The 23,559-nt window shown below is 39.5% G+C and overlaps 1 protein-coding gene across 3 annotated transcripts in view; it reads right to left on the reverse strand.

The window, feature by feature from the left end:
• The window catches only part of SESN3 (sestrin 3), a 45,667-nt gene that overhangs the window by 16,947 nt on the left and 5,161 nt on the right, over positions 1-23,559 (reverse strand). For 2 of the 3 annotated variants that reach the window (XM_064645107.1, XM_064645108.1), the window contains exons 2-5: positions 5,191-5,256; positions 2,034-2,231; positions 1,170-1,352; positions 525-761 (exon numbers count right to left, since the gene is read on the reverse strand). In XM_064645107.1, the coding sequence (XP_064501177.1) occupies positions 525-761; positions 1,170-1,352; positions 2,034-2,231; positions 5,191-5,256 (684 nt within the window). Of the gene's footprint in view, positions 1-524; positions 762-1,169; positions 1,353-2,033; positions 2,232-5,190; positions 5,257-7,192; positions 7,342-23,559 lie in introns of all 3 variants that reach the window. The other variant, XM_064645109.1, reaches the window with a different exon arrangement.

The raw sequence follows: 23,559 nt of genomic DNA on the forward strand, positions 1-23,559 counted from the left end.
TGTTGATTCAAGACTGAAACGCCAGCATGAAGAATTAAGTAATTTTATTTCAGACATTTCCTCCAATCTACATGGAAGTGTTTCAGAACTGACCTGTTTTGTGATTGTAGGCCTTGAAGTTAAAATTATTATTATTATTACTACTCCTACTATTTTTTTCCATTTCTTTTTTTTTATTCCACATTAGAAAATGGATGCCACCATGCCCCACTCAATGCCACACTGTCTGAAGAAACTGGAACTTGAAGCTTTCCACTGAAAGCAAAGTTTTAGTCTTGCCAAATGGGTTGTGAGATTAACTATCAAAATCACATTCCTCTGACTACCGTCCACACTTACAATCCTGGTTTTCCATGGATTATACAGAAAATTGCCAGAATGAATGTAAGAATTACAAGACTCGAGCACTCCCTTAAAGTAGACAAAGACCTTCAAACTACCGTGAAATTTAAGCAGGAAAGAAAGGAAGAAAGTTTTCTAATGCAAAACAGAGGCAAGCAAAAGAATTTTCTTGCAACACTAACCCCAAAGTTGCTACTTGTGAGGGATGCATTTTCTATGTTGTTGTCATTGGCAAGATCGCAGACACAGAAGTTGTTGACTGCTATAAGTCTGACTCCATTAGATGTATCCGGATCTCTCTCTGGATTAATGCCACTACCAAATACAAAACTTGCCAAGGCATGATAATGTGCCAACAGGACAACAGCATGCACCAGTTCAGGAAGAGACCAATTATTTTCCCCAGTCTTGACAAGTTTCTGAAATGAGAATAAAAAATGTGTAAATATAAAATTTCCTTTGGCCTCTAGCTTTTCTATAAAACACTATGCATTTTAAAAAGGGATCAATTATTTTCTTCCAATAATACCATATTCCTCTTGCACACAAACTTCACTGGATGAAAAAAAAAAGAGACAACTAATAGATTACCTCTTTCCCTTTGGGGCCATTTTAGCCAATGCTATTCCTAGAAAGAAAATCTTGTTGGCTTTGTCACACAAATTCTCCTGTCACACAGGAGAATTTATTAGCTTGTTCGATGCACTAGTACTTCCCTGAATTTTTTAACTCAGGGTAATGGAGCCTAACCCGACACCCACATAGTACTTGGCAGTCCTTTTTACCACACATTTATTGCTATTTACAGGGCATGACTGAAGAGGTACCTGAATGTGCTCTTTTGTGATTAGCCAGGGCCGGTGTGCAAGGAGTTTGTTTATTTCGTTCAGATTTTTCAGTCTTTGGGGAATGTATTCCAAACCATTCAACCACTCTGCAATCCCACCAGTCTTTAGAAACTCATCAACGTGCATATTTATTAGGTAGGAACACTGATGTCTGGCAGCAGCCTGGAATAATTAAACACAGAGGGAAAAGTGCAGCACATTATCATGTAATCTGATTTTGCTGAGGGTGGAAGACAAGTTATTAACACAAAACAATGTTTTAAGTACAATGTCATTCCTAAGGCCTTGTGTTACATTGCAATGCATTTCTATGCAGTATGGAGGATTCTCTAATAAAAATACACTTGATTACTCTGAACTGGAGAATATAATTTAGGTTGGAAAAGAACACTAGAGGAGAACCCCCTGCTCACAGTAGGGCTGACTTAGAACAGGTTGCTCAGAGCCTTGTCCAGACAAGATCTCCAGCTTTGGAGATCACAGAACCTGTCGTGGTCCCCACTGCAATGTCTCAACATCCTCACAGTAAAAATTGCTCTCCTAGTGTCTACCTGGAATTTGTTGTGAGTCGAGTCCACTCATCTTACTGCTGCACAGTGATGTTGGCATGTGAGAAGTGTATCGCTGCAGGAAACAGGGAATGAGGTACATTGCCTATTTTCCTTTCTCACTGAAAACTTTCCGGCTAGGCATGCTTTATTCTGATAAAAATCTGCTACAAAAATTCACCCACTGTCAAAGTATCACACTAATCTCTCCTTTCTAAAGTCTTGCTTTTTTCTTCCTTTTCTAAATACAAAAGTGAAAGTTGCAGGAGAAGATACACAGGCTGTTGGTACATACCATTATAGCAATGTAGTGCCTATAGGGCAAAGGAAGGGGCCCATCCATGCGCAGCATATAGAACTGGCTGCGGAGGAAAGACTCCAGGTACTGAGTATGGATACTCATGACCTGTGTGATGTTGTCCAGGCGACCAGACGTAGAATATTCTTCCACAAGAAGATTAGTACGTTCATCCAAACCATTTGCTTGCATAACCTAAAAATAAGATGGACACATTTTAGCAGAGAGAGATATTTTCTTTAGCTTTAGCTCCAGGGAGGAACATACTGTGGTATGAAAGGTTTCCTTGTGTACAGATTTAAAGGCAATGATGGAGATCTGGATGTATATTTATAAACATACATGCTTGCATGCATGCAAATACACACATACAGATCCTACTTGTATACTGAGAACTGAAGAGCACTTTATACAGAACCTCTGTTATTTTAATGTTTCTACAAAAACCAAAAACATTTTTCTGTAGATCTGTCCAAAACAGCTAAAGTCAAACCTGTATAGAGAGCTGGAAGTAAGTAAGAACTAAATGGAAAGTAAATTCTTTGTGGAAGACAGCCTGTATAGACACATACTACTCGAGCATTCAGCTCTAAAACCAATTTCAAAATTAATGGAGAGGAACTAGGTTATGTAACTAAATTATAGAAACAGCCTGGCAATCTACCCCTTCTGTGCTTGTATAATTGAAGAGGAGATCAAATGCTAATTTGTCCATAACATTGAAGTATTATTTAGAATAGGAATTTAATGCTTTCTTTAAACAAAAGCTGTTCTTTAATTATTCCAACCAATCCAAACCTTGGGCACAAGATGAAATGAAACAGTAGAAGAATAAGTAGCTCTTGCATTGCAAGCCCTGACACAGTATTACTGTTATTACTCAGTGTTTATCACTAAGAACAGCCACTCTCAACATGTTCACCACTGAAGTTACAAGCACAAGACTAGAGTATCCAGTATTTATTCTGACACTGCATAGTAATAAGTCAGCCAGTTTACTATTGCAAACATCATGACATGAGAACACATTTTAGATAGCTTACTGCACATGAAGCTAGAAGGTGCCCAAAACCAAGACGACACAATATTCTATTTCAAATACGTTTTCTTTCTTTGTGATGGGATGATGAGTGGACCGTGTCTCAAATATTTTTCTATCAGATCTCATATAGAAGTTAGATATAAAGAAACATCAACAACATACTACATTTTCACTTCTCACCAGTGTACTTTCCTATTTTAATTCATGAGCCCAGAAAGAAAGGGAGGAACAGCTATACAGTTAGGCAGCTCCATCATTTTTACATGTGCATCTTCATTATGACAACTTTTCTGTGTTTTGTACTCAAAATGACGCCTTCTCAGTTTTCCTTAATAATGTTTTTACTGTCAGAAGTTTATTCACACATTAGAGATCACTTTATCTCACTTACTACTGTACATCCCTTGCTCTACTGCAAAGAGTCCCCCTTATTCTTCAGCAAGTATATTTAAGAGATCTTTGTCTCATTTAGTGCTTTCTTGGGGAAATCATACTTTTCAAACATAGGCTTCTAATCTTCTTCAGCTTGCCAGGGATTTTCCTTGTAACAGTATAAATTATGGATAGAAATTCTGCTGACAGCTTCAAAATATAGTCAGATAGGACTGCACTGTTGCTATATTAGGCATAGCAATATGCCACATTATTATTTCTAAGATTTATCTTTACCTCTATTACTATCCTCTTCATACTGTGCATGTATTTCCTCCTGATTTATTACCATCCATAAACATATTTTTTTGCTCTGCTTTTAAAGCCTTATGGCACTTTAACAGCTTTAAAGAAACCTTTACAATTAAGTTGTTATTGCTCTTCCATATTCCTTCCATTACAACAATAAAACAGGCTTTGACACCAGCAGTGTTATTATCAATATTTGTGAGACATTTAGTGTGTTACTAGTCTCTAACTAAATCCTTCCTATTTGCTCCGTTATTTCATGACAAGGAGTGAGGGAAAAAGGTAGTAATTTGCTTAACAAACCACAGTTAGCATTTGTTTGTGATACTGAATAGCTGTTTTATCCATACAGCTGGAGGGTCCCTGCTTGTACTGGGCAACCGCTTGGGTTACTCCCTTCTGAGATTTCTCCTGCACCCTTGGTTAGTGCCTATACCAAGTGTCTCAGCTTCTCAGCTTTGAAATAAATTCATTAACAATTCTCTCAAAATATGTTACAATTTTAACTACATTTATTTTTCTACTTTTAATATAATTATTGACTTTATGAGAAAAACTAGGTCATTACAAAATTTGGCATCTCAAGTTCACCTTGTATTTCATGCGAAAGGGTGGCGTTCTCTCCACAAGTTTGACTGGCTGGAACTCATTCTACTCCTCTCTTCCCAAGTTTAAAAGACTCTTTGACCTCTCCTCCTTTTTGCTTAATTATGTTTTCTTGTTGGCATCCTTTACACCCTCTCCATTTGGTTTTAAATTCAAACCTTGCTGGCGTATACATGGAGAGAGACTCAGAGAACAGCAGCTATCTTATCTTTCACAATGTCTTTTTGGCCCTTCTGGCATGTGAATTATCTGTCTTTAGCAACTATAAGACTCTGCGAAGATTGAGACCACGAGAGAACACCACCATAGCAAACTTTCTACCTACTGCAGCAAACTGCAAATCAGGCCTTACCTCGAACATTCAGTCATTGGCAGAAATCTTGAGTCTGAAATCCAACCATACCTTTCAACCATAAATTCTCTCAAAAGCCACAGCTACAGTCTGAGGAGTGAAGTCATACTTGCAAACTCTCTCAAACTGAAGGTCAGACACTTCAGTTTAATTATACTGCTGCAATAGTGAACAGGCCTCCCCTCAGGTCTGGCATTATGAGTAATGTGTTCAACTGCTGCCTGAGAAGAGCAGAGCTGTCACTCATGGCTGTCTCCAGAAGTGCTGGTGACTGAAAAGATGTCAAACAGCACCACTTGTGTGTAAGGACAGGGTGGTTCTTACCCACTGGAACCTGCTCCAGAGAAACCATCACTTTTGCTCTCAAGGGAGCTCATCTGGGTACCATGGAACAAGCAGGGTCAAAGAACTGTCTTTCAGTATTGCTATTTTAAAAGCTACCACCCGCCTGGCCCAGCTAACTGCAAACTTACTTCATTCTCTGGTATAAAGGCACTTGGTCCTCTTGTCAATGGTGGGGAGACTTGTACTCTCTTTTCCTGTAAAACAGTCACATAATTCAGTCAGCATCAGGAATAACATACTAACTCGCTTTATCTCACAAGGTCTGGATTCAGTTCTCTTCCCAAAGCCACCTGGATGTTTTACAGCCCACTGAGGAGGTGATGCCACCACGCTACATTTAAATCAGCTTTAATCAGCTTTTTAAATGTACTTTGCATGAAGGAACGGCACCAATTTTGGCAAGGGATAAGGCAGAAAAAACCTCAAAAAATCTAATCCCAGTTGGTTTACAGACCAGCTTGAAGATACATAGACAATAGCAACAGAACATCTGGCACAATGCTAAAATTAGCCATTTACTGGACTGAATGGAAGTTTGAAAACTGAGGGGAAAAAAAGCCACACTCAGGAAATTATAAGCAAGATGCTGGGTTTTTTTTCAATATCAGCATCTGATGAGATCTTTAGTGTTGTGAAGAGCATAAGCACTTTGTGTGCCAAATATTGGCAAGAAAAGCACAGTCCAAGCAAACTAGCAAGACCCAATTACAGGTTTGTTCTAGAAACCTGATGAAATGGCCACCTTGCTCACTGCCGAGCCTGGAGAAAAATGCATGCAGCACAAGCCTCGGTGTGCAAACCCCAGATACAAGGCATGAGGATATATTTAGTACAGAACAAGCTGATAATGTAACAAGAGCCAGAGGACTTTTTAGATTTTTTAGGGATAAGAAACTGAACTAAGATAAACTCTGGAGCCTTTTATAGCATGGCTGCTGTCAGCCAGAGGAGTGAAGGGGACCTGGGGAGGCTGCCTGCTCCCCCGGATCATCAGAGGCAGGACCAGCACTGTCCACCTCATTCCTGACCAATGTTGGTGTAATCCTCCCGGAGGTTCCTCCATCTCCATGGGTCATTTATTTCAGTGACTAACCCCTCAGATTGTTAAAACGTTTTCCTAACATCTAATCTGAATTTCCCTTGCAGTAATTTAAAGCAGTTGTTTGTTATCTTTTCTTCTTTTCCTCTTTATGGTTATTTTCCACCTATCTGGGTGACTGCACACTTGTCTCAAGTCCCTAATTGCACTACAGCATTGGTGACTCTTAATATGTTATCCATAAACAGCAGTATTGGATTTGCATACTAAATATTTCATGCCCCTAACATAAAGCCTGAGGTTTTCCATAACAAATGAGCCTTAAATACCTCTACCGGGCAGGCTTAAGCTTAACCACCATGTGCACAAACAGCAGTGCCAGTCCCAGAATGAATGTGCCACTGATTTCCACAAAGGAAAATCAAGCCACTGGAGCTGCGTAACCATTGTCCTGATCCTTAAAAACATTCTGTCCTTTCTAAATTAGATTAAAAAATAACATGCAAAAATCAACAGTGATTATTCAGGAAAGATGTTCCAAAGCAAACTCTCACAGGACAATTGAGTTTGTGACTTTGGAACAATTAGCTGCTAAAAGATGCAGAAACAAGCTGGATCAATTGAGTGAAACCTAGCAGCCAGGAGACAACTTACTGCATCTGCTGCCTGCTGTCACATCCACAAAAATCCTGTAAAATACTTGTTACGTATAAAATGTACTCAATCTAAAGTAGGATGTAGAGATACCGGGTATCTGCACATGCAACCCCTTCTTCACACAGTTACACAAGGCAAAGGAAGACATCTTCTCACTTCAAATACACAATCTTGCCAGCAGCCAGTCATTTCTGCCAACACTGAAGAAAAAGAAATGCTTTCTAAGATTGCTAGTAAGGTTGCATTTTGCTTGGTTTGTAAAGGTTATCTGAAAATTAAAGCTTAAAACCTTAATTTCATATTGAATAATTTGGAGGAAGCAGCTTGCATGAGTGACACAACGTGGACATCTGCACACTGTCAGCTCTCGCTGGAGCACAGGTCTAAACCAGAGCTGAACCACTGAATTCTCCATCTTGCTCTCTGATCTGTACCTTCTTCAGGCTCTGCAAAAGCTGATACTTGAGGCAGACCAAGGCAAAAAAATCCATATGTTGCTTCTAGCAGGATCTGGGCTCCATTCCCTTGTTTTCCCATTCAATATGACTGGTATTACTCCTTTGACCCTGCAGATAAGCTATTGCTGAGAAGGAAAGGAGGAAATGGTACTTGGGTGGATGAATATAGGCAAGTATCAACAATTAATTCCTGTGAACGATGACAGAAAGCCAAGAAGATAGTCAGACATGAAAAATGTGTGTTAAATCTTTTACAAAAAGAACAAACCCAGTGCCTTTTGGGTGGTGGCAATTCTAACAAACACAAGCCTGGAAAAGAAAAAAAAAAGACAAACAACCACAACAAGAACAAAAAACCAAAAGCCAAAACACGATTATTCAAGTTGGTGAGTCTTATCACTGCACACTTCCAGGGACCTTGGTTTTTTCAATATTAGAAGTGTATACTCTTCCCCCTTCCATCAACACGAAAGATTATTTTGCCTTCATGCCAAAGCTTTTATTTTATTAAAACTGGTTAAAACAAGCTTGTCAGGAGAAAAGGAGCAAATATCATCTGGTTGCACAAGTTCTCAGGATGCTATTAATAAAAACATGGTAAGCACTAAGAAAGATAACTTTGTTGAGCTGTAGATAAGAACCACTGCTTCTGGGCATGCTTCATCTAGAACAGTGATTTCAGGTCTACTCAAGAACCCAAATATAAAAAACTGTGTACAGGAATTAGAAAGCAACACTGCAGATATATGGTCCTTTACAGTGGAAGTTCTTGCAAAGCTTTTTGTTTTTCAAGAAAGTGGTTTTGTTTTCCTGTCCAAGTAGTCTTTGCAGGTTACACAAGCTATCACTAAGTCAGCCAAGGTCCCAAGTATCTTATTTGAAATGGGATTCTTATGCTAAGTGGATGAAGCAAGAAAGAGGTTGCTCAGCAACTAAAATGCTGTATGCACATATACCAGCCATTTTCTGCGTCATGTTCCTCCAGAAACACATCGCCAGAGTAGGAATAAGTATCTTAAAAGGTTTGCAACCAATTCCATTTACATTAAGACTAGTGCCTTTCTGGGGGCTGTTTCTTCAGGAGAAAAGAGAAGATGAAGAGCTTCAAAGCAGAAAAAACTGCACCTGAGCAGGTTATTGAGAGAGGGGCCGCTGCAAGCCAGAGCCTAGAAGCAGGTTTAGCAGTCGTACACTGTGGCATCAGACAGCAGAACGAGACCTCTGCAGAGCTGCTACAGGAATTCATGAATAAACAGGCCTATGTAAGCTCTATCTGTGACTTCTTCCTGTCTTTACACTGCACTTGCAATGGTATCAGGAGCTTCATCAGGAATTTTAACAGTGACAAAGTGGAAGCATTTCCCCTTTCCCTGTCTATAAATTGCAAGAAATATCTTCATCCTTGGGTGAGCTCTGCACAAACCCCACAGAGACAAAAGCTGCAACCTGCCATCTCAAGGGTTTATTTTCAGTTATGGCAGTGACTGTGCACCCTCTCTCCAGAGCCAAGATGGGCATTGGGACATGGCACCTGCATCTCAAATAGCTGCTGGGCTGCCATGGCAGATCAAGGGATGCCAGAGCCACTTGGTTGGCGATGCGGCCATGAAGTCCAAGTGGGAGCAAGCAAGAGCCCAGTTGGCACTGGAACAAGCACAACAGCTTTCCTTCCAAGGCCTAAAGCAAAAGAAATAACTCTTCTTCCTCTTCCCTATCACATGAATCACTGTGTCCTCAGGCTTTAAAAAAATGGCTATTTTTAGCAAGCTGTAAAAGGAAGCTGTTTTATTTGAGAATAGAGGTGCTAGGTGGCAGGGCTGATCAAAGAGCTGGTTTAGGAAGTACTTCTGAATGCCTATGAATGCAGAAAACACAGGCAAGAAGCAAGTGGTCGCACTGCTGCAGGTGCACAGGCGCTTCTCACACGTGTGGCACATAAAAACTGATTCATCCTGAACTTGACATCAAGGTGGTCATGCTTCTAGGGAAAAAAAAATAATTTTGCACATCAAGATAGAATTTTGTAAGCTGTGGCAATGCTGCCACTTGTGTCCCTGAACTCCCAGGGCAGTTCCAAGAAACCCTCATGAATGGGCTCAGAGCCTCCCCTCTGACAAAACCTGCCACCGCTACGAAGACATCAGGATAATAAAACAGCACTAGATCACATATAAACCCTAAAGGCATCACAAAATTAGCTTTTCCTGAGGAAAAAACTCTTTCTTAAACAAGAAGGAATGTTTTTTGTGGGTAAGGTAGTAAGTACAAATTATTTATTACAGCTTTTCTTATATTATAATCTACAAGCAACTTTGCTACCATCCAGCATTTATAGGAATCTTTATTATTTAAATTCAGTGTTCTATCTCTTTTTAATACACATGATCATCTGCAGCAATAATCTGAGTCAAGTCTGTCACTGAGACACCTGGATGGGAGTGGAGAACTAGGTATAGGACTCCCTGTCTGGGGCTGAATCTCCCCAAAGGCATCCGGTTTTCCCACTTTCCCATCTTTATCTTATAAATCTTCAAACTCAAAATACACCAGTTCAATCTCACAGATTTAATGCTGCGGAGCCCACTTTTGGTTTTCAGTGTGACAGACACAAATGCCTTGTGTTTTGGTTCACACAGTACAGGCAGTGTTATTTGCTACTGATGCTGGTTAAAACCCTACCTACAAACTGGTTTCTCCTGCTCCCACTGTTGCTCACTGAACACATTTTCACTTTCAGTTCTTAGATCCTGGAGCAGGGTCTACCTTCACTGGCTCTGATCACAGTGAAATGCTCCAGGTTTCAGTAAATTATAACACAATTTTACAGTCTGGACCATCTGTTCATTCCATCCTCACTGAAGACAGAAGAAAGCATGAAAAAAAAGAAAAGTTGTCTGAACACTGATTTTGTCTTAGCTTCTACTTTTATTCAAATCCTTCCTTAGGATGCAGGAGGGATTTTGTTTATGCATCCAAGTTGCATTTTGGCAGAGGAAGAAGAGTTTAGAAATGTTTAGGCAGAAGAAATGCTTTGCAAGAAGCTTAGGATGTACCCAATTCATTTTAGATGGAAACTTTAATACTTTTCATAAATTTACAGAGGATTAGTATAGAAGGTAAAGATACACATAATCTTGCTGACTAAAAAGAAAACTAAATATTCACAATTTACCTGTCTTCACATGTCAGTACTTCTGTGAGGCTCTGACTGACAAGAACAAAAAACTGTATTCATCAAAGCTGTGAAATTTCGACATTTATTGACAAACATTTATTGATGCATCATTTTTTTAAAGAAAAAAATCTGTTTTTATGCAGATAATGTAATAAAATTGAGAGCTTTATAGCTTCAGAATATATCTGCAATTCATTTCAAATGAGGTTTGCATTGTAACCTCAAAAATTTGGATACACAGTTGAAGGGTAAACTTCAATGTGCTGTTACTCCAAACCATTTCTGTTGAGAAAGAAAAGCCAAACCCCAAAAATTTGAAGAGAAATAATCTGAATGATGCACAACACTTTATTTGATGACAATCCAGAACTCATCTTTATGACTGATCTGCTCCTATAATTCAACCCTGGACACACCTCCAGAGGCAATAGATGTTCAGAACAAACAATGTCAAAATATTAAGAGTTCACAAAGTAAAAGTCCTAGCCTACAGTCATTTGTTAGGGGTATTTCAAGTGATTTTGCAACAGTTTCTTCCTCTTAACAGCCTGTACAACTCCAAAAATGCAAACTAAGCCATAAAGATGAAAATAAGCAGAGGAAGTCAAACAGCAGGAAATCTTTTTTATGGAACAGCATTTCAAAATACTTAAACAGTCACTTTTAACATTAAGAATTTGGCATTTTTGTGCCTCACAGCTGATGAAGTGGTGCAAAGAGCCGGGAAGAGAGCCAGTGTAGTACAATTGATGGGGAGCTTTTGCTTCGGTAACAGGTTACAGACCTTTTGGATTTCACACAATGAAAGGAAGCCTATCCCAAGTTCCCATCCCTCCACCAGCTATTAAGAACACAATTCACACTAATTAGAAACCAAAGGGCAGCAATTTCTACCCAACCCAAGATGGATGGCCAGGCAGCCGAAGTCCCACAGCAGTTCCTTGTTCTTTGAAAGATATCTGGTACACTTGGACCTACAGAAGAAAAACTCAGAACTGAACATGAAGTTACTGGCAGAAAAGCCTATCACCTTTTTCATAAAGAAAGTCTACATCTGCAACCTTATTATTCCCACTGCTGTATTGCTCTCTCTGTCTTGGAGATAATTTCTGTGGACCAAAACCAACCTTCAGCTGGGAGCAGACAGGTAAGGACTGCAAGTCAAATGTCAGAGTAACAAATGATCTGAAAAACACTTCTTTATTTAAGAAACCCAAACTGCATTTTGCATTTTTGTCAGAATAGACCTAAATATACCAAGTAAAAGACACACCTGTATCTCAATATTGACTGAAGTACAGAGTACATATAACTGGGAAAGTAAGGCTGAGGCTCCTGACTGGAAAAATGAAAAGACCTCAAGGAAATTTGCTCAATTAATGGTGCCAAGTCAAACCCGAATATTGATTCTTAACACATAAAAAGGATGAGAGACAAATAGCTACTTCTTCTACTTTCTTGTTGCTCAAGAATCACTTCCATTTAATTTAAGCCAAACCTCAAAATCTGAGTTCGTATTCATGCCCCAATCCTTATCAGATACCGAGGCTGAAACTCAACTGACCTAAATCAGACACCCAAATTAGAGTTAGCCAGCTGGATTCTGGTTACAACTAAAAAAGAAACGTGATGACTAACTCAGAATGAGATCAACTGTGTCATGGAAAGGCCTGAATTTCCTCCATAGACTAACAGGAATCTATGGCTAAGCAGGTAGTGATCTGAAGCTAGGCAAGGCATGTACCACCAGCAGACCAAAAATGGTCTTCTGGTCTACTTCAGCATTCAAAAAACAAAAATTAAAAAAAAAAACAAACCAAAACCAACCAACCAACCCCCCAAAAAAAAAAAAAAACAACAGGGAAAAAGTAATTAAAAAGTGAGAAACAATCCTTCTGTCATCTGTCCCTGGAGAACTTCACCTCCTTCCCTCCCCACACACCCAAAAGTAACACTGGAGCTTGTGTGTTCCCCAACAAATGCCCTCAGGACAGAAGATCTTGTGAGTGAGTGTCTAGATGACTCAATATACTACAAGCACAGCAGAAAAGCATTTTCTATTTTTCAACAGCATCAGATATTAGGAGCAAAAGTTACAGTGGAAAACTTCAGTGGTTTTAGCTGGGACTTGTTTTATCTGTACCTTGGCTCCCTTCCACCTTCAGGTTTAATCCAAATCTGACAATACACTAGACCGATCAATATCATCTAGTTTGGAGAACATAGCCTTTAGCCATTAACTTGGCAAAACTGCACTGAGTTAATCTGCCTCCTCATCAGCCAGGACAATAGTGCTGTGTGTTAATGAAGAGTCTCGGAAGCAGCATGGCGTATCCTTTAATCCACTGCCTCCCATGCAGAGGGCTGCCTTGTCCTGATTGAGCACAGCCCATCTAACCAAGCCTGGTTTCGCTCTGCCAGTGGGGTCCCACGGGCACAGGAGGGTGCAGGTTTGGTGTGGGTAAGGGCAGCAACTGTGTCGTCAAGCGCGTGGTCTCCATCCTCTCCTACGGAGAGACCGTATTGACTTCCCCATTCAATCCATGCAGCAAACCAACAGGTACAACAAACGTTTGCTAAAAAGTGCAGATAGAGCAGCAGCTGCTTTGACAGGCCTGAATTAATACCTAAATTAACTACTGAGAGCACAGCCTCTTTACAATATAGTAATCAAATGGTTAAATACTTCAATTCATCAAACACACATTCGATTTATTGGGCATACTGCCAATTGGAGAGGCCTAACTGGTGGAGATTAAAAAACAAAAAGAGAGAAAGACCCCTAGGGTTATGCAAATCCATCATGTATCCCTGGCAGAACTGTCTCCCAAGAATGCTCTACCGAATTTTTAATAGAAGTATTGTCTGAAAATACATGCCTTGTAAGCAAGCAAAATAGAATGGCATTCATCCATACTGTAAATGTCTAATGGCATCCTCCTACAGTTAAGAAAGTGGTCTAGGGTGTGGAGATTTTTTGTTGTTTTTTTTTTTTTTTTAATGTATTTTGAAGATGCTAGATGTTTGAAATACTAGATTAATGTAAAAGCAGTACACATCAAAATACTCCAACAATTTTTTATAGAAAGACTGCAATTCATTCTAGAAAAACCTCCAGTACTACAGCATTTCAGCAGAGATCATCATCACCAAGGGTTTATAGGAAAGAAGATGCATTTTACTGCAGGTTACTATAAAAGCAGACTGGGAGAATTTTTAACCAGGGACTGGCATCAAGGCTGCATTCTCTCACCTTTCCTCTTTGGTACTTCCATTGCATCCATTATGACAAAGAGCACAGAGAGAGACTTTTCATGTGCAGTGTGACTTAAAACATCAAAATTTGGATTTTTACTAAGGTAAGACTCTTACAGTTATGCCTCCACTGCAGTCACTAGTACAACTGCTGCTCTTCTATAAATATTTAAAGCTATCTTAAAAAAAAATCCTTGGCTTCAGTGGTTTTTAAGAAGTCCTTACTTAACAGTTCTTAAGTCAGTTGAGCACATGAAACTCAGCTGCACAACCAGCTTGATAAACCATACAAATGTTAAATCAGCCACTGCCAAGTTTTCAGTTGAAATGGTGAAGCTTGACAGTCTGGAGTGAACAGTACCATAAAGAGAGCTGCTCACGAGTATGGAGTCCTACCTTTGCACTTTAATGTAAAAAATAATAACAATATCCTCCTCTGATTAGCATATCAGTCCCACCACAGCTGCAGGGGAGGAAGCTGGGCTCTGACCCCTACACCAGCTCTTTAAAATTGTTTCTTTCCCAGCTTCAACTACCAGCATGATAGGCTGGCAGAAGCAACAAGGCTGCACTGGTGTCCTGGCCACACAAGGTATTTTGCTGGCTAATGTGTTAGTCAAGCAATGTTTGTGACTAATGTCAAACACTACATAGAGTCACAGAGTATTCAGAATTGGAAGGGTCCCACAAGGATCATTAAGCCCAACTCTTTAGTGAATGGCCTCTACTTGTTTATTAACTACCAAACACTGAAAAATATTCATTAGTAAAGTGTGGAAATCTACCAAGAAGGTAAAGTTTGAGGTTTCCAATGTGAAAAGCTGTTTGATCTGTAGCTATGAGATCTCAGATCATACAGCCCTGTTTCCCAGGCACTTCCACTACTTTTCACCAAGTAATGTCACTATATGGTTACAGCTCTCTCTTGCAGCTGTTCTCCTAAAATTCTGGACGAGACACCCTCTGCCTGCTTCCCTAATCAGCCATTGAATCAGGACATTTAGGTGGAAAGTTTGAATTTTATCAAGGGCAGCAAACTTGCTGCAGAGGTGCATTTCATTATCTGGAGCACATCACAGGTTGCATCTCAAGGAATAGGGACAGAAGGGACAGAATAGGGACAGAAGCCCCACACTCCAGAAATAAACTTAGCAGGTGTCCCAGCCAACACTCCCTTTTGATAAGTCTGTATCCTTGTAATGTTTTCAGCTCGATAAAAACTTTTAGGACACTATTTGCTGGTACAGCCGGTACAAGCACCTTTCACTTACCAACTACTATATACAACCAAACTCTATTCTGAGACATAAGAAAGTCAAGCAAATGGCACAAGCATGGGTTTTCAAGCTGTTTTTCCCACATATTTTATGTACAGAATTATAATAGCAGTTATTTTAAATTTGCGTGCAGGAACTATCTTAAGTGTCATGGAAGTAACTTGCCAAAATTCAGAAAACCAAATCCTGTCACACAGATTAAGGAGGGAAATGTGCTCCCCTCAGTACTAAAGCTCCCCCAGCTAGTTTTCTGCCATCTTTTTCACACAGGATTGTGAAACACAGTCGCTTGAGTCTTGGAAAGCAATTCTGAACTGCTGAGCTTGCTGTCATAAGCATGTCAAGAAATTTTAATTGATTGCCTCTTAGCTGTCACAGTCCATGCATAGTGTGCTTTTACCACCTCCAATAAAAGGATTAGGAACCAACCAGCAGGTGACAAGCTCAAGCAGAGGCACTTAACCTTTTCCACAATGTGCAACTAAGCTGTGAAAAACCTTGCTGTAGGATGCTGCAGACACCTGAAGTCAGCGTGTTTAAAAGTGTTCAAGTTCATGGAAGAGAATTACAAGAATGTTTATTAAATATGGTGAAATCACCTCCAGCTCAGGAAGTTTACAAGTTGCAAATACTTGGGAGACTGGGAGACAGAGTTGTGGAAGCGTCATGACAAACCACTCCATTTTGCATCCTCTTCCTTCAATATCTTCCCTTGGGCACTGTCAGAGACAGAACACTGAGTTTCAACCTGACCCACTATATCTGCCCTAATGCTGTCACATATCTGCAGCAGATTGGTTTGAGAATACTACTTATTCTATAAATCCTATTTTAAAGTGGAACCTATTTTCTAATAAAGATAGGAATTGGCATTCCCCAAACAAGGATATATTTTAGCTAAACTGGACCATTGTAGAAATAAGCATTGTGCTAATCCAGTCTAGAAGATGCAGCACGTGTTGTGGAGCTCTTTTGTGCCTGGGTGAGCCCATTCGTACACTGTCTGTTCAACACAGCTAGTATCATAAAATTTACTTCAGAATCTTTACTACATTACACTTCAATTCTTTACTAGCACTGGTTTTAGGAAGCAAGTGTTATTCTTCCCCTGTTCTGAATGCACCTCACCAGAAGTTCCATCAAATTATATCTGAAAAAGGTGAAGGAAAAAAAACCCAAAGCGTTAAAACATGAAGACAATATCCTTACAAACCATCCCTACTCACTTGATGGGTAGGTGATGTTTGTTTAGATGGATACTATCTAACTGGAAGAAAATAAGCACATACTGGCTATGCTACCCTACCATGAAGAACTTTAGCTAAGCTGTTCATGTTAACATTCAAGACAACATCAAAACATTAAAACACAAGGCTGATATAAGGTTTCTAATTTACAGCAAACAAAATTTGTGGTCAAAGTTCCTTAAATTTTAAGTTAATCCATTGAAAAACTTTTAAAAGAAAATGAGAAGCACTCTTGGCACAAGTTTCTTGGACAAACGCTTGTATACAACTGATGACCACTGACCATCTTTGCTACAGTTCAAATAATGTAAGGAATGCTGATGCTGTTCTCCTAGCTCTGCCTGGAAAGGGATAGTCCTCCTGGACATCCAAAAGGACCAATGTCCTCCTGCTTTAAGAGAAGCACCTTTTTTGCCATCTTTCCTTGGTCGATGACTCAAACAGAAAGAATGTGCCAGATGAAAAATAAAATCTCCCTGACTAACACGCTTTACCTCTAGCCTAAAGGTACAATTTCCAAGAGCTAGCGCCTTGCTGTCTAAGCCAGGAGTTTAAGCCTCTTTTGATTAGTTGACTCGTAAGCATTTTTCAGAAGGAGGTGGCATCCACACGACTGAGTTTACTGAAGTCTTCTTACACAGTCTCCTTGAAAGAAGTCCATAAAAACTGTATAGGTGCTAGGGCAACAGATGGAAAACCATGGGTGAGCCATTTTGCTTCTTCACCTGATGGGAAATCCTAAAACGGTCACCAATTAGAGAAAATTATTTCTCCAAGAAGTCTCGTTTGCAAAGGCTGGAGACTGTGTTGTACAATGAGCAGGGAGCTGACACACTAACTGTTTTATATTTGATTAGTCTGGGAGAGGTCTGGGCAAGAGACAGACAGAGGAACAGCTTCATCTCAGTAGCACATTCACAAGCCACCAACTTTGCTGGAATGACCATAAGAATACTTGCAGTCTGGCAGTTTCTTCCTCTTTCTTCTTCTTCTTTTTTTTTTTTTAAAGAACATTTTGCATTTTAAGTGACATCTTACCAAAGTGAGTCACTAGTAAGATACAATCTCCAAAACATGCTGACTTGTAGCTGAGCTGGTGGCAGTGAAGACCTAAGGTACAAATGTGTTTTCCTCATAGAGCTTAAAAGACACTCTGATTTTCAAAAATGAAGACTCATAACTGTTAGAGAAGACTTATTGTACGTAAATAAAAAACTTGTCCAGAGACAGATCAGCTATTCCTGCTTTCTCCAGTCACCCAGGCCAGCAGACTGACAGAATTTCAGATTTACCTCCAACCTCAGAGCTGATGGTACTACCACCCCCTCAGATCATTGCCTACACTTTTACTAAGAGGGCTTTTGCTACATTTTGGTGAATTAACAACTCTACAAGAAAAGCACCAGCAAGTACTACAGAAATAATAAACCCACTTATTTTATACCCTGCCTGAAAAAAGACTCCTGTAGCTATGGAAGAGTGAATAACCTGCACTGCCTAATGAGGTTCTCCACTGCGCTCTAGTTTACTTGCCCTTCCTTCTCATGAAGTCACCAAACCCAAACTGAGACCTTTTCATCAGAGTAAGTTCACAACCTATACTTGCAACCAGCTTAGCTCTGTATGGACAAAGGTTAATCCATGCAATGATTATTCCAACTTTTCTGAAGAAAAGTTCTGAAGAACCAACACCACAGACCTACCTTCTCAAACAAGACAAATTAATCATGTTGGAGGGCTGAATGCTGCCTCTATGTATTCATGAGGAACAACTTAACCCAAAGGAGTGTCCCATACAAAACAGCAACAGCACTGGATAGTCAAACTGCTTTTGCTTGTACGACAAGTTTCTGTTGGATAAATAGGTCAAGTAACTACACCTTTATCTAATACCTTTTGCATAAGTGGCCTAAAGAGCAGAGACATGGAGGGAGACCTTCCTTCCACCTCCATTCCCCTTTTGCTTTACTAAGCCATGCATGAAAGACCATTCCACCATACCCTCTGTGGGTGCAACCTGCTCTCTTTACACTTATCCTCTGCTCAGTTGGCACAAGCACCAAGCTCCATCTCCCCTGAAGAACTACAATGCTGGCTGCAGGCTCCTTCAACCTTTAATTATGTTAAGATGACCTTTTCGACCAACACACCTTTCCTCCTAACTACCTGTGAAGCGCCAGCACAGAAGTGAGACAAGTTTTAAATTGCTTGAATAAAAGTCACTTATTTCAAAGCAGATTCTACCTGAATGACCCCTTATGTTACTGCCTCATCCAGTAACGCAAAACTTGAAGTATTAATGTAATTGAACATTTTGTTTGGGTTTTCTGGAGGGAACAGAAGATGAAAATACTTTCTGAAGCATTAATATGGCATAAAGTAGTTGGGAGTTTTTCTGGTTCAACCCTACTACTGCATTTGTTTAAATGTGGAGACTGCAAAATGTAAAAATATTAAATATGGTGGAGAAACAGAACAAAAAAAAGACAAAACAAAACCACAAGGAAGAACACAAAAGGCCATGTCTGATTCTAGTGCAGATGCATTAGAGCCTGTCTTCTGAATTTCAGAAGGAAAACCTAACCAGTCAAAACGAACTTTTGATTAATGAACATCATGCACCTCTAGTGTCCCTCAAGAGTTTTAATATGTCTCCTACCACTAGGGACTGGAAATTTCCACCACAGGATACTAACGGAGTCCTGATTCAGAGTTTTCTAGCAGTACTGGTCTGGAGTGAAAACAGCTGCAAATGAATGAAAGAGGACTTAAAAACATGGATGCTCAAACAGCTGCCACTGCACCCAGTGGGTGTTTCAATTAGCTTTCGGAGGGAAAAGAACCAGCTCATAACAGGGAGAGATGTGGTGCTTTAAGTTTTTATTTATGGTGTGTTGTTGTCACCTTATTACTAGACAACAACAGTGACAAATTGTGACCTTCAGCATGTTCCTACCTCATATACACGTGCTGTGTGTAACGCATGTGCACAGCCACTCTGAAGTCCAGCTGACTGAGTTAGAGGTCTAGGTGCTTCCCCATAAACAGTTGCCTTAATTTTCTAACTCTAAGCCAGTTATCACAGTAAGTGCTCTAAGCCAGTTATCACAGTAAGTGCTCATTGCAATAATCAAATCCTGATGCCGATTTCCAGGAAGGGTCAAGGTTTGCTCTGCCTGCTGAACAGCCAGAGAGTATTCACATGCAGGCAGCATGGTTGACTTCAAGACACAAACTGTAGTAAAGCAACATTTCAGGTGTTCTTCCATGCTGGATGAGATCCAACTGGTGTCAGGCAGAATATTTAGACAGTGTGTAGGTGCTCCATTTCATTAGAGGTCTAATGAAATTTCTAAATGCTAGAACAAATTACTATTTCCACACCTCTAATCAGCAATGAGAGTGCTTTAGAAAGAGGAATGTCAATCAACTCAGAGGGAATATTTTTTATTTTTTTAGTTAATAGGCATAATTACTTTAAAACAGATTTAGAACCATATGGCCAAAACCCCTCCAGATACATTTAGACAATAATGTAACTATATTCCCTTTACCACATACTAAAGCAGGAGACATTCAACATATTTACAAGTACGTGCTATTAAGTTAAGTTCAACACTGTTAAGATACTGTTTTATTAAATAATTTTTAACTGCGCAATTCATACAGAGGAGAGAACACATGCTGGCTTTCAATCGTTTGGTTAGCATCAGCCAGAGCAAATCCAATGCAATAATAAACTGCCCAGAGACAGATAAAAGATGAATTTGAGTAACCAGCTCTGTACTGCTCTAAGAATAGGTTACACTGAGACAGCTAGTACTTCTTCACTGTCATCAACATATCTCTGTTTTACTGAGGTCATGTGGATTTGCTCAGAAGCATGAATTCTTATTTTGAAAATGTTAAGTGAGGAGTCATTCTTGCAACCATGCCTCCCTTCTAAGGAACAATTTAATTGATCATTTATAGTGTCAAATGACTCTAAAAGCATTTACAATTCTCTCTAGTTTCATGTCAAAACTAAGTTTGAATTTCATATGCTTTAAAACAGATACACAATTACACATTTTGATTCCAAAGTGCAGCAATTGAGACATATTGACTGTATTTATGATTTTATTGCCCATTCTGAATAGATGAAAACGTGATTTTCAAGTCACCTTTTAGTTTTCTTCCAAATGCATTTTGCACTTGAAGAGATAACAGAGGCCTATGGCTCCAAAGAATTCTCAAGAACGCGATTTCCCCTGGCTTCCGTACATGTTAACCTAACATTTGTACATGTTGAAAGACTTAAACCAGAACCCATAGGGTGATCCACACACTGACCACACAGTATTCTTGTGTGATGCAGACTTATTACTTCTGTTCCAGTCTACTCACAACATATGAAGTTAGGAATACTTCATAGTCCACTCCATTATTATTTTTTCCCACCTGATACCCTGAGGAAAGGGACTGCTCATAGCCTCACACTATTACCAAGTTCACTAGCTAGGAATCCATTAGAAATCCATTGTTGGTCTAACAAAACAAGATGCTTACCTTGAGAGAAATATGAGTGTCATTAACAACAACAACAACAAAAAGATGTTTAATCAAGAGGCTGTATCTGTTTATTTATCTTACCCTAATTTGGGTAACCAGGGACATTCAGGAAAGATTCATGATATCTTGCTAGATTAAGAGCACTGACTTCTGTCTCTTACACTGAGCACCATCATTTACACCCTGATCAGCCCTAACTTAAGTCCCTGACTGTCACATGGATTATGCCCTAGAGGAAAAAAGCCCATGATCCAAAACACTTTACTTTCAATTTAAATAAGATGTGAGAATGAAGATATTTCAATAAATCACTGGTTGATATGGTCTGTAACAAGAACAAAATAGTTTCTCAGCTTCATAAACATGTAATATTAATTAATTTAATTAATTAAATACCATCTATACCAGTATTTTGCCCCAACTGATAGTTATCTAATGTCTGATATGCAAGAAGCATCCTGTAATAAAAATCTGCAACTAGTGGTTAAGAGAGACATTTAAAATTAATGCACTTTGATCATGGCCTCCCCTATTATCACTAACACTAGTTTGCCCAGGGTGGCATACCAAGAACCCCATAAAATGTCTTGAACTATTGTGAATGCATTTCAGAGACTGACTGATAGGCAAAGAGTCAGAAAAAAAATTGTTTGTGAAGAGTATCCCTACCTCCCTGTAATGGCATTTCATAAGATATTTGACTCGTCTGCATGATGTTCCCTATAGCTTCTACTTAAAGCACAAAGACTATCAGGCTGGGCTGCAGAGACAACAATGGGAAGGACCTCTGCATACAAACAGGAACACCTGCAAAGAACAGAGAAATTAAACAGCATAAATTATTTCCATGCAGGTTTTTCCAAAGCTGATGAGGTGCAATTTCTCATTAACTGAGGTCTCCCTCCTGACAGTACAAATTTCTTTTCTACTAAAAATGCCCCATTTCCCCCCAGTGTATCCTGACCCACTTAGACAAAAGCCAGTATTCAGCCTGGCCATGCAAACTATGCTTGAGATCCCACCTTATTCTCCAGCCCTGCAAATGGAAATCTGATAATAAAATCTCCAGACCAACTCCCCTAGCTACGCACAGCCAGGGGAGAATTATACCACTATCTTCTCTCACTCAAATCTCCCTAGCCAGGAAAAAAAGGTTCAAATAAAGAACTAAATGAGTATTAGAGAACTAAATGAGTATTAGCAGCTCCCTTGCCAATGTGGGAGAGAGAAAAAAATCAAGGATGCTTAATGAACCATATTATGTTTTTCAGATTTCAAAACACTGCCATTTAAAGAGATGTGAGATTTGAAGCCCTAATTAAGTAATATGCATAAATTTAAAGCAAATGTTCACAGAGTCCACATCTCCAAACCACAGTTGATTTGGCTAATGCAACACTCCACTCCTTCCAGCAGAAGTAAATTTTAGCAGAGGACAACCTCCACTCTTGGCTAACCCACTCCCCAACTCTAAACCCCAAAGTTTCTTCTGAAGAAAATCCTCCCCCCCACTTTCTTTCCTTTCTCACCTCTATTCCCTCCCTGTAATTCAGAGAAGACTGTGTTTGTGCTTCTGTTTGTTTTTTTTTTTTTTTTTTTTTAAATAAAAGTGACTATTCTAAATGAGTGTGGTTCCTACAAGGCCACCTCTTACAGCTTTTCATTGCAAAACAGCGTCCTTCACCAGAGGTTCATTTCACTCATGACTCTCTCATTACAGGTCCAATGAAAATTTAATAGTTTTGCCATCTCATTTTCAGCCTGTAAGACTAGGAAGACACAAGGAAATTTCTTTACACTAGCTTTTAGGGCAAAAATCAAAGAACCCAGGAACCCTCAGGACCATATGTGCAAAGAGCAATACTGCACTTCGATTCCACGACACAAAGACAATAATTACACAGGAGGTGGGAGAACAATTATTTAAACAGGTCAGATTCTGAAAAGACACAAATTAGTGAAACACTTGTGAGGATGAAGAAAGAGATAAACAGGTCAACTCTGGATTTTCACTGCATTTATTTCACAGGAAATGGTCCTGTTCTTAGTTGTTTGGTTTTTTCAACCAAATCTTTCAAGAAAAAGTAAGAATTAATTATGAGTGAGGGGCCTGTTGCTGCCAATTTTAACTGCCCTAAACAGTTGGATTTGTTGCTCCTGGTTTATATTTTTACATTTTTGGATCCTAAAAGACCCATCTTCTCCCCCCAGCTGTGCAGGCAAGAGGAGTTGAAGGAGTGACCCGAGCTGGTTTCACTATGTTTCACCAGTGCTCCAGGGGACTGGAAGACACAAACAATGAAGGCAGACACGATGTTTTACACAAGAGAATGTTGCTAAAATTAGAACCAATGCAAACAGAGTTGGGTTTTCATGAAAGACTTTCATGACTATTTTGAGAACTCCTTTAGGAAAAGGCACACTTGGAGATTCAAAGCCATCTAGGCAACCCCTCACAACTGTACTGTGAGGAAACTATTATTAAGAGGCATCAAACTACAGAAGACATCATTTGATTCTACAAATTAAGATTTTCTGTGACAGCCAAGGCTTGTTGGTCTGATTTCCAAAGCCAGCTAGACTATGCAACTCAACAAAAAAAAATAGATGCTGCACTGTGGAAAACCCAGGGTGTTTTCCAAGCAACTTTGATTTGCCTATGCTCAGAATAGATCGAACCAGACTGACTTCCCTCAAAATAGTTTCAAGGAAAGTCCTTGAAAGGCCTCTTGATTTCTACAGTGCAGGTAACAGCATCTCCATACACTTTCATGACTCACGGTGACACATATATATTAGCTTACACGGGCTTATGAGACCTGACATTAAACTATTTTT

This window comes from Pseudopipra pipra, chromosome 2, assembly GCF_036250125.1.
Source record: "Pseudopipra pipra isolate bDixPip1 chromosome 2, bDixPip1.hap1, whole genome shotgun sequence".
Taxonomy (NCBI): domain Eukaryota; kingdom Metazoa; phylum Chordata; class Aves; order Passeriformes; family Pipridae; genus Pseudopipra; species Pseudopipra pipra.